This window comes from Tachypleus tridentatus, chromosome 12 (assembly GCF_004210375.1).
Source record: "Tachypleus tridentatus isolate NWPU-2018 chromosome 12, ASM421037v1, whole genome shotgun sequence".
Classification (NCBI taxonomy): domain Eukaryota; kingdom Metazoa; phylum Arthropoda; class Merostomata; order Xiphosura; family Limulidae; genus Tachypleus; species Tachypleus tridentatus.
In genome coordinates this window covers 10,947,903-10,959,039 of record NC_134836.1, presented here as the reverse complement: position 1 = coordinate 10,959,039, position 11,137 = coordinate 10,947,903, and the positions used below count along the sequence as shown (strand labels likewise).

The window sequence follows — 11,137 nt, the reverse complement described above, 5'->3', positions numbered from 1 at the left end:
TTATCAACAATACATCAATGAAACCCATGGCAGCTAGTGGATGCCTGTCTCATCTTATTTACAAGATATCGATGAAACCCATAGCAGCTACTGGATGCCTGTCTCATCTTCTTTACAAGATATTGATGAAAGCCATGACAGCTAGAGGATACCTATCTCAACGTGTTAACAAGACATTGATGAAACCCATGGCAGCCAGTGGATGCCTGTTTCATCTTGCTAACAAGACATCAGTGAAAGCAATGGCAGCATGAGGAAGCTGTCTCAGTTAGTTAACAGAACATTGATGAAACCTGTGGCAGCTAGTGCATGCCCATCTCACTTGGTTAACAGGATATCGATGAAACCTCTGGCAGTTAGTTGATGCCTGTCTCATCTTGTTAACAAGACAATGATGAAACCCAAGTGCAGTTTTAATCACAATAAACAGGAAATGAAATTTCAAATATCCAAAACAAAAACCTACTGTATTAGAACATTAGTGGATATTTTATTTTATTAAAATGGTAAACAGTCCTGTTTCTGAAGAGCTGTATGAAACACTTGAACTTTATTCTCCATATTAATCTGAGACTAATTTCATGATTACAAGTTTACTCCAAGTTTTTAATTCCATCTGCACATATACAGTCACATGAAATATATTCTTGTGTGTTCTTCTGAATGTCTCGTCTAAACCAACAGTAAACTGAGTTCAAACAGATTTTCTAAGAACCTAATTATCTTGCATCAGAACAGTTGATGCCAAAATAGGAAACTCTAGTTTCTGACATAAATTTTTAAACCATTACAACTTGAAAAACATGTAGGAATTGCAATGATTCTTACAAACATAAAAAGAGAAATTTCCTGAATCTTGATTTTCCTTTTTGTTTTTCCTCTGAAACAAATGTCATTTCTCCTTTTTAAGAAACTGTGAAATAACCATGATCAGTAGTTCAAATAATTTCTTCTCTTTAAACTAAATTGTTTCATAAATTTCTAAAATATAATTCAGTTGAAAAGTACAAGTAACAAAAAAAAAAAAAAACATCACAGTTCGAGTCCTAAGTTCTGGCTGTCACTGAAGATCTCGAAGTATGAAAAATGGAAGTTTTATCCTGTAGAAATCAGACAAACTATCAATTTATTTTCATGACATTAATGCAAACTGAAATTCTAAGGATGAGGCTTAGTCCGAATTGGTCTTCTAAGGTTTCTTTACATGTGCCATGCATATAGTTGTCAAAGTGTGTTAAAGTATGTATCCATGTAAAAACATAAAAATATATCTGTACATTTTGAAACAAAAATTAAAGTGATTCTTGAGTGTTTTCCAGTTACATAAGTTTCCTCATTCTAAAGGGAGTGTTCTAAATCACAGCCCATTGTTTGGAAGACAAACAAAAACCATTCAACCCACTAATTCTTTTTGTTCTTCTGTCAACTTCTTCACATAAACTATATGATATCAGCTGATTTATACAACTATCTAACTATCTCCTGCTAGGGCGAGGTTTACTGTTAGTACCATTGTTATGGTTAACAATGAAGACTTGTGTCCTTGCAGGCTGATTGTTGTGAAAAACTGATGGTCGAGGTCCACGCTGGTTGAAAGATGGTTGACCCGCTAGCCCATTACCTATGACAAAAAAAAAAAAAAGTAAATTAAATTAAAGACACACTCATTGTTACTATTTATGATGTGTAATATTTCATTAATATTTTTATAACATGAAGCTTCATTCACTGAAACCAAGTTTAGAATCTGAAATACATGAAACAAGAGTTAACATTAACTTAATCAAAGCATTTCATTTTTTCTAATATAAAAACTTAATTCTCACATTTCTGCTCTTAGCTTGCAATAAATGTATATTTCATATACACACAAAATTTACATTTACTAATTTACTGTATTTAAGATATTTCATTTTCTGTTCTAGTTAATGACAATTTTTTTAAATAATTAAGAATAGATATATTTTGTTTTCATGTTTGTAACCAATTAAAACTTTTAAAATATAAAGAACCCCATAAGACCAAATTTCCCTCTCTTAGGGTAAAAACTCTTTTGAGTCCCCTTCCCAACTAATCTACAAAAATGTGGTTCTACTCATTAAAGTGGTTCTAACTATTGATAAAGTAAAACTAGTTAGATAAAAGCTGAAAATTACCTGTTGGTGTCATCCCTTGTGTTATAACTGTCTGTGTTGTTGTGATTGGTTGTTGTAGAGTTGGTGACCTACGCTGTTCTCCTCCTTGCTGTTGCATACCCCAAAATTAGTAGTTTTATGGAAATTACAAAAGAACTTTCAGACTCAGTCAGCTTTAAAAAGTATCACTTTACTGAAGAAAAGCAGAAAGAAAGGTTTCAAAATCTTTAACGATATTAATATTTTACAAGTGATGGGTGTTTAGCAAAACAATTATCACACACTTAAGACAACAAGTGGTGCCAATGATACTGGTTACTAACTGTAGTAACTTTCAAAATGCAGTTGTTACTAACTCCAGAGGTTTCAACCTTAAAGTTCTTCGAACAAAACTATTGACCTGTATCGCCAAAAATGTAAAAGGTTTGGCAAATGATATATTGAGGAAATATTTCTTTACACAACAACACATGTACATATAACAATTAAAAAATAAAGAAATTTGTTGAAACTTAAGAAATCTCACCTACTAAAATATTCAAAGCCATTCCTTATCATTCAAATATCTATTATGCTTTTCCTTAAAATTAACTGCATCCACAACATCCAAAGGTTGCATATTCCAATGACAAACTGTGCTGCTAGCAAATTAAAACAAGTCTTAGCTGAAGATGACTCCTACCCTGTCAAAATGTATACTTGCATTTCCTAACCCTATTACTCTCATCATTAAGAACAAAGAAAAAAAAAGAAAAGAAACATATATAATGGATCAACACTATCAATTCCCTTAATAATCTCAAACATTTCAATTAGATCCTCTTCCAAATCTTCTTAACACTTTGGACTAAAACCTTTCTAAGAATCAACTATCTAATACAGAAAAACTAAATACCAGAAAATTAATAACAAAGTTGTTTGAAGATGTCCACGTGTGTTATGGTAATTAACAGTACATTAAATCCTTCAACACACAAACAAACAGACTAGGTCTAATTTTACAAACCAGTCTAACTTTCATATTATTTCACAAGTAATAAAGAATTCATGAACAAAAAGTCAATAAGTTAGTACTTCTCACCAGTTTTACTTGAATCTGTTGCATGTATTCCGGATTAGGTTCACTCATGTTAGGAGTTTCGGAGAACAACATACAGAACCTACAAAATTAAAACTTAAACCATTTAATAACATTTTTATCACAAACATCAAAATACTTAATCAACTCTAATTGATTTGCTGATTAGTTTATCATTTTTGTTGACAAAATCAATGAAAATAAAAGTATCTTGGAAACAAATAACATTTCTTTCCACTTGTTCAGAACAATCTCTCTAACTGAAAATAGTTTAAAAATTTTAATTTATAAAAATATAACTCAAAATATAAAACATGAGGTCATATTATACAGTTTTTATATCAATAAGGTGTGAATTATCTCATAAAACTATCACTAAGCTGTCACAACTTTTTAATAAACACACATATTAACCACATTTATTTGTACTTGTTATGACATAGACTTGATTCTTCAAGCTTTAGTTCTGAAAATATATCAGTTATCTTACTCTCCAATCTTCTGAATATCTCCTCCTTTCCCTGTGTATAGTGTTAAACAGCCTTTCCATAAAGATGCATAACTGGTTCAAAAAAAGCAAAGAATTTGTAAATATATATTAAAAAATATGTTTAAAATTAAATGACTACATATTACAGCTACAATAATCTCCTTAAAGTGTGGAACTTTAGATTACACTAAGAAAAGAACAGTTTGAACAAGGTAAATAATGAAACCAAAGCTAATTAAGTGGTTTCTTGAAGAAGATGGTAAATTGACTAGCCTGCTCTATTTGAAAAAAACATTATCATCAGAAGTTTCTGATGACTGACCCTTTTGTTAGCTTGCAGATATCACCAGGTTGTATGTGGAGGCCAGGTTCATCCCACACTGAAATATTGATAGAAGCTGACCTGTCTGCCACTTTACACGTCCGGACCACGTGTCCTTCTTTGGTTGTTATTGGCTGACCTGTAGCAAAACAAAAATACTGCTTTATTTTCTTTGAGTATAGCTCACATAAGATAATATTTCTACTTAAATGATTCGTAGTTACTCAAACTACTGAGACAGAGTGTGTTCACAACAAACAGTGACCAAGGTGGTTTTGAATTCTAACAATAAGAAATCTTTATAATAAAAAAACACAAAAACTAGATTATCTTCATTCTCAAATATGACACATAACCATACTTGTGGATCTATATTTTTCATTTATCTGCTGAATGGTTATTATTTGAGATTTAAAAAAAGCAACTAGTTTACCTGAAATGTGATAAAAAGTTACCTGGAGGGGCCACCTGTTTTAACCACTCACACCACAATCTAGTAGTGTGTTCTCTGTTAGCCAGTCAGTAGACACTACAATGATGACACATAAGGGACACTTAATATTGTAATATATACTATTGAAACATCAGTAAAACATGGGCATCCCACAAATCATGAAAACAATTATGTATTTTGTAGTGTAGGCTACAACACAGCATATGACCTTCAGTAAGAAATGAAATCATTTGTTACTCTTAATTTTGGTTTTAGTTACTCCTGAATCAGAACACATTCAGGAACTCTGCAATAAATACACCTAGTTACATGATGTTGTCCATGACTGAACAGGGCTTCTCTCCTATCATATTTTGTAGCACAAAGTACTCACTATATAAGCTTATCCTTTTAGAAAAAAAACCACCATAAAAAAACTGTACAAATACTTCTAATACACTTATAATAATTTAAATACTACTAAGACGAATTATGACTATTACAATGTTTTGAAGAAAGGTTCAACTGCCGTAACCTTTTATAGTGTATCAAATACTTATATATATGTATATGTATTGATAAACACTCATTACATTTTTATTAAATTATTTTAAGTTGTTACTAATAATTTAATTTAAAAATAATGACCATTAATTATTACACGTACTTGTGAAGAAATAGCTTCAATATTCCAGTTAAACACTAGCAATATTCGAAGCTGTTATATTAATAAATAAAACTTTAAACGTATTAAACTATCAACGTCAACTCATTTGCTGACTGAATATTGATTTGAGACATAATCTATCTGTATATTAGTTAATAACTAACTTTCGTTACCTTTAGACACAAGAAAATTGTGGGGCAATTATTTGAGGGGGGCTATAGTGCCTTAAGCATGGTAATAATATGGAGCTCAGGAGTGTAACCCCAATGAAATGTAGTAGTATGCTGCATAAACTTTGAATGGAGAGTATCGTTAAAATATGAATGGTAAAACGTGGGCAGTGTATGGTTTTAGACATGGGGCACTGGTTTACTTGTCTGTTAATATCACGTTTACAATATTGTACAAGATGTAATTATGTTGTACTACCGAACCTATGGAACATTGGGATATTGGTTTAACTTACCTATTTCCAATATAATAAACGTAATATTCAAATTTTTCATTCCAGGTTTTAGGTCCTGTATAGCTGTCTGCTCCATTTCGAAATGCTTAAATCACCGTGAACCTGTGTGGGTAAAATATAAAACAAGCATTGTTAAATTTAAAAACAAAGTGCTTTAAGTAACGCTGTTCATAAATATCGCGCGAAATCACACACATGCGCATGAACCGATTTGGAAGACTTGCACAACTTATAGACCCACCCATGAGCGTTTCGTACCTTTCTCGTGCTGAAACAATGAATGAGTGCCTCTGCTTCTACTTAAAGAAATATTTCTAATGTGTTTCTTGTACTTAAATACCTTTAACAGTACTTTTAGATTGATCTAAAGTTGACTTTTGTCAGGAACAGTAATTGAAATTCTTAATAAATCTATAAATTCTGGCTAAATGATTACAATTAATGGACAGCATTTGACGACTTGCAACTTCCGCCGCGTTGAAGGAATTGAGTGAGCCACATCATCAAAATGAACATTTTATTGGATAAAATTGTTATTATAAAATATATCAACTAATTTTCTGCAAAATATTAATTTGTAGTAAATTTAAAACATGATATTAAATTTACATAATTGTTGATGATAAACTAAAGTAAATAATTTTTCGTAAAATAATTATTATATATGATTAAAAAAAACAATAATTATTTCATAAAATAATTTTGGAAACATCGTCTATCAAGCCGTGATCGTCTAGTGGTTAGGACATTGCGTTGTGGCCGCAATAACCCAGGTTCGAATCCTGGTCACGGCAGCATCATCTTTTCTTACTGTTTTATCTTTTATATCACCAATTACTTACAGTAAAAAGTTTTTCTAAACAATGATTATTTTTAGGTGACAACTTACACTAAACATTAAAATGGAAACAATTTTGTTTATCAGGTTAACTGCTTGAAATAGATTGAGAGATATCCGAAGTGCAATGATGTTGTGTAATTTATTAATATAAGAATAGATACTAAAGAAAACTCATTTTGGAAAAACACTGAAACATGGTTTTATAGTTAGTTTATCACTCTCTAGTGTTTATATATTACAAAAGTTTAAAATGCAGTCTCAAGCAATTGCAAATTTATATCAGGATTAACAGAATACTGCTGTTAGAAAAAGTTATTAAAATAAAACATTGAAGTAATTTATAAAAATACCACGTAAATAATAACAAATTTTATTCAATATGTAAGTCATCTGTGCCAGCTGTTGAGTACTTTTGACACTTTGTATAATTTAAATAGATTAAACATTAATAGAAATAACTTACGTAGGAATTAAAATTTTAGGAATATTCTACTTCCAATTATAACCATTCCAAATGATAATGTAATTGATTTTGTATTATTATATTGCAATGGGGAAAATGGAAGTATTAATGGTTACGAACAAGATGGAACATTTCATATCAGATGAATCTCATATGGCGTCCCACGTGTCCGCTGTGATTAAAACAATAAATTCGCCCATGTTTGAAGGCGTGGAGTTTTGTAACTGATGCCTACGGCAACATTTCTGACAGCAAGGTTACAAGAACGTTTAAGTAATGTGTAGCTTCCTCATCACGTCTGTATGTTTGCATCTCTGCTAGAAGATTTTCAGTGCGATCTGCTGTTACAAAAAAAACAAAAAACTTTACAGCATATCTGACGTTTCTTTTGTTTCACGTAAGATGCCATTTAGAAAAAGTACATAGTTAAATTGCGCCAAAATACATGTGGTATTTAAGGCATGATCTCAATTGCTGTCCTTATATCAACATGTCACAGAAATGTAATGAAGCAGTCAAATCCAGTTACAGTTACACTTAAAGCATTGCACCAGGTAAGCCAATCGTGTTTCCGAAATTGTTTTATTAGGGTGCACGTATTTTCTTCTTTGGAAAGTAATTCACTCTGTGTGAGCATTAAAACCACTTAAAAATTGTGGCAAGTATGTATCATTAACAAAATGTCAGTCCCAGGGGTAACAGATTTCACACTTTTTATGATGAGGAAATTAAAATGATGAGCAAAACAGTGAATGTAGAGGGACTAAAGTACAACTTGTCTTTTTTTATGTTGAACTCCAGAGCACTTGCAGCTCATGATGGCAGTGCTCTTGTATCCTTAACCAAATCATTTGGCCAATAATTCTGTATCAAGTCATCAGTAACTTCAAAACTAAGAATTCTCCATGAACTTCTGAATCATTAAAGTACGGAAGTACCAAACTAATCTGTTCTTTTTGAGTAGGTCTTAGTTTCATTGACTCGGATAGAAAACTACCGAGCTTTCCTTATTTCCTCCAAAATCTTATCACCGAGGGCATCTAAAATGACATCTTGAACGCTGCGTTGTGATGTATATATTTGTCATTTTTAGGCCCTTCACCCAGTCGCTCATTTAGGATCTGGGAATAAGTCTTTCAAAAGTTCGATATTTCCAAAAATTTCCTTTATTTTTAACTGTACCTCCTTCACAATTATTCCTCTGAACTATATTTTGGACACCTGTAAGTATTTTGATATATTCCCCGTGTTTTTTCCACAATCAGTCTGCTACTTACTGTTTTATCAAAAATCTTTTATTCTAAAAAGCATTACACCTACATGCGATGTTAAAATGCCAATTAGACTGCTTGTGTTTGAGAAGTTTATTGTTTTTTAGATTCAACCGTACACTTTTTCTATGTAATGAACCCTTCAGACACAAAAGCTTGCTCATCTTGTTTTTTAATACATTATAGTAAACTGTTCTTGATCAGAAGCGTGAACACTGTCTTTTTGGTTCAGTAGTGTATCTTCTGTGGAGTCTTCAGGTACGACTATTCCATCCTCAGTCCGTCGGTGCTTCTCGCTTGGTCAGTCTGTCTCTTTGATAGGTTCACCTTTCCGAGAATTCTGTGATTTATGCGTATGTTTTGCAAAATTTTGTTATATCTATTTTCTCAATATCCCACCAGTGGCACAGCGCTATTTCTGCGGACTCACACCGCTAGAAACTGGTTTTCAATACTCATGATGGGCAGAACACAGAAAGCCCACAGTATAGCTTTGAACTTAATTCCAAATAATCAATCAGTTTTAACAATAGCAAGACTTCACATGTTCTACACATGTATATAGAGCACCAACTCCATGTTACAATTTACAACAGTAAAATGTATCGTTCAAAAGATATTTGCGATCTCTTGACCTACCAACTTGAAGAACAATCTCGAAAGAAGTAATGAGACGCAAAGTGAAGGTCCCGAAGAAAACTTGATATAAACACAAAAAACTTATGCTTTTCATAATTACTTACCACAAAACCAGTCTGAAGACTTATTTATTAATGTTTCTGAGAAAGGCAGGCCTAAGTCTCTTTTAAACTTTTTTACAAGGGACAATGTAATTTTGATATCTCTCAGGCAAAGCATGATATTTATAGCCATCAATCTTAACTATTTATTGAGCTATCAAATAAAAAAAACAAAACATTTCTTTTTCCACGCTCACCTGTCAATCTTCCTTTTAAGAACTTACCAGTAGGTGGATCGGTACGGCCAGATGGGTTAAGGCGTTCGATTTGTAATCTGAGGGTCGCGGGTTCGAATCCCCCTCACACTAAACATGCTCGCCCTTTCAGCCATGGGAGCATTATAATGTTATGGTCAATCCCACTATTCGTTGATAAAAGAGTAGCTGAAGAGTTGGTGGTGGGTGGTGATGACTAGCTGTCTTCCCTCTAGTCTTACACTGCAAAATTAGGAACGGCTAGCGTAGATAGCCCTGGAATAGCTTTGCGCGAAATTAAAAGAAAAAACAAAAATAAACTTACCAATAGTTTTTTTTGTTTTTTTTTTTTTAGTTTTAATCCTATATTATTATAAGCAACAGAAAACCAAGGGTCCCTTCTTTAAAATGACATATCATTTTACTTTCATTTTTCATTTTTGTGTAATTTTTGTTTCAGTTTTAATTTTGTTCCCACTAGAAACATATCGACGAGTTTTAGTTAATTTCTAACGACGTTTCTGTGGTAGCTAGAAAGCCAAAAAAACTGTGGTAGTTACGGGACATATTTTGTTTTTGTATGTTTTTATTTTGTGTTACTTCGAATTAGCGCGTTAAGGCGTGCGCTTCGTAATCTGAGGGTCGCGGGTTCGCGCCCGAGTCGCGCCAAACATGCTCGCCCTCCCAGCCGTGGGGGCGATATAATGTGACGGTCAATCCCACTTTTCGTTGGTAAAAGAGTAGCCCAAGAGTTGGCGGTGGGTGGTGATGACTAGCTGCCTTCCCTCTAGTCTTACACTGCTAAATTTGGGACGGCTAGCACAGATAGCCCTCGAGTAGCTTTGTGCGAAATTCCAAAAAACAAACAAACAAAAAAAGTTACTTCGAAAATATATAATTAAATAAATAAATAATTATTTAGTGCAGTCGTATCATCAGTATAAAAATATGGTTAAAGGAAATACACGTAAAAAACAAAACACCCAGTAAAATGGTAGTGTGCGTGTGAATATGTTTTCTTGTAAAATATGTTATGTTTGTCCTATGTACGTAGGATTAAACAGGGGAAGGTAAAAAACATTGGTTAGGAAAACTCCCTCCCCCTTATCTCTGTAGTGCCACCACTGTTAACAACTAATACTTTGGAAAATATTTCGAAATATATGAAACTAATTTATCAATATTTCTGATTTAAAGTTTTGTCATTATCAACAGAATGTTATCTAATTTGAAAATTTAAAACGGCAAAGTAATACTCTATGATAATTATCAATATTATTTACATTCTCTCTCTCTCGTTGATTGGTTACTTATGTGTATACCCAGGAAGGCTAGATGAACTTGACCTCTTCCTCCTTCCTTTCCTTTGTTCATGTGGACTGTTTAGCATAGTAATAATTATTACATGAGGGCCAGAGTAACCCACATTTACTCAGGGCCCCTGTCCTCACTAATGTTTTGTTCATAGGTGGCCTGTTTTTATTTTATTACTTAATTATTATTACAGTAAATCCTGTCTAAGCAGGAAACTGCATAGGACGGAAATCTGTACAAGTCAAGAATATCAAAATCTTTCAGCATTATCTTAAGATTTCTCTTATAAAAGGCCCTCTATATGGCGAACCTGCGTAACGTGGACGGAAAACTATATTTCACCTAACTCATTTATCAACAAGTAGGATTGGAACCTGAGTAAGGCGGAAAAAATGTTTTTGATTAAATATTAATTTCTTATTTAATTAATAATTTCTTTAAATATTAATAAATTCTTGTTTAATTAAACATTTGTTTAAATATTAATAAATTCTCGGACATTTTGCTACAGCAAGTATTGGTTAAATATATTCTATTCTTTTTTCTGCCATCATTATTCCGGAGGCCGCTATTCGAAAGAACGACTGACTGTACTTTTGGTCGCAGTTGCTGACGGAAAACTAGATAAACCATTGGTAATAGGTAAAAGTGAAAATCCGCACTATTTCGAAAATGTAATGAGGAACCAAATTTCTGTGAAACGGTTTGTTTGTTTTTCGTGTT

At 32.5% G+C, this 11,137-nt stretch overlaps 1 protein-coding gene and 1 non-coding gene across 3 annotated transcripts; one reads left to right on the top strand and one right to left on the bottom strand.

The window, feature by feature from the left end:
• Positions 1-585: 585 nt before the first annotated feature.
• LOC143235391 (SOSS complex subunit B1) lies at positions 586-6,083 on the bottom strand. Of its 2 annotated transcripts, none has more exons than XM_076473504.1 (7): positions 5,850-6,083; positions 5,592-5,693; positions 4,026-4,164; positions 3,704-3,775; positions 3,217-3,295; positions 2,157-2,244; positions 586-1,621 (listed from the first exon to the last, which is right to left on the bottom strand). In XM_076473504.1, exons 2-7 carry the CDS (start codon positions 5,665-5,667, stop codon positions 1,476-1,478), a joined length of 600 nt encoding a protein of 199 aa, XP_076329619.1. In that variant the 5' UTR covers positions 5,668-5,693; positions 5,850-6,083; the 3' UTR covers positions 586-1,475. The 2 variants fall into 2 exon arrangements, with proteins under 2 accessions (XP_076329619.1, XP_076329620.1); XM_076473505.1 differs by having other exon boundaries at positions 6,028-6,078.
• Positions 6,084-6,313: 230 nt separating this feature from the next.
• TRNAH-GUG (transfer RNA histidin (anticodon GUG)) lies at positions 6,314-6,385 on the top strand. Its single transcript has one exon. It is a non-coding gene; the product is annotated as a tRNA-His (tRNA).
• Positions 6,386-11,137: the final 4,752 nt, after the last annotated feature.

Excerpts from the sequence above, each read along its gene's own strand:
- LOC143235391 (XM_076473504.1), bottom strand. The coding sequence starts at position 5,667 with ATGGAGCAGACAGCTATACAGGACCTAAAACCTGGAATGAAAAATTTG. Across the intron at positions 4,165-5,591 it reads GTTTATTATATTGGAAATAG|GTCAGCCAATAACAACCAAA; the intron begins GTAAGTTAAACC and ends GTTTTGCTACAG. Across the intron at positions 2,245-3,216 it reads AACAGATTCAAGTAAAACTG|CAAGGAGGAGAACAGCGTAG; the intron begins GTGAGAAGTACT and ends GGTATGCAACAG.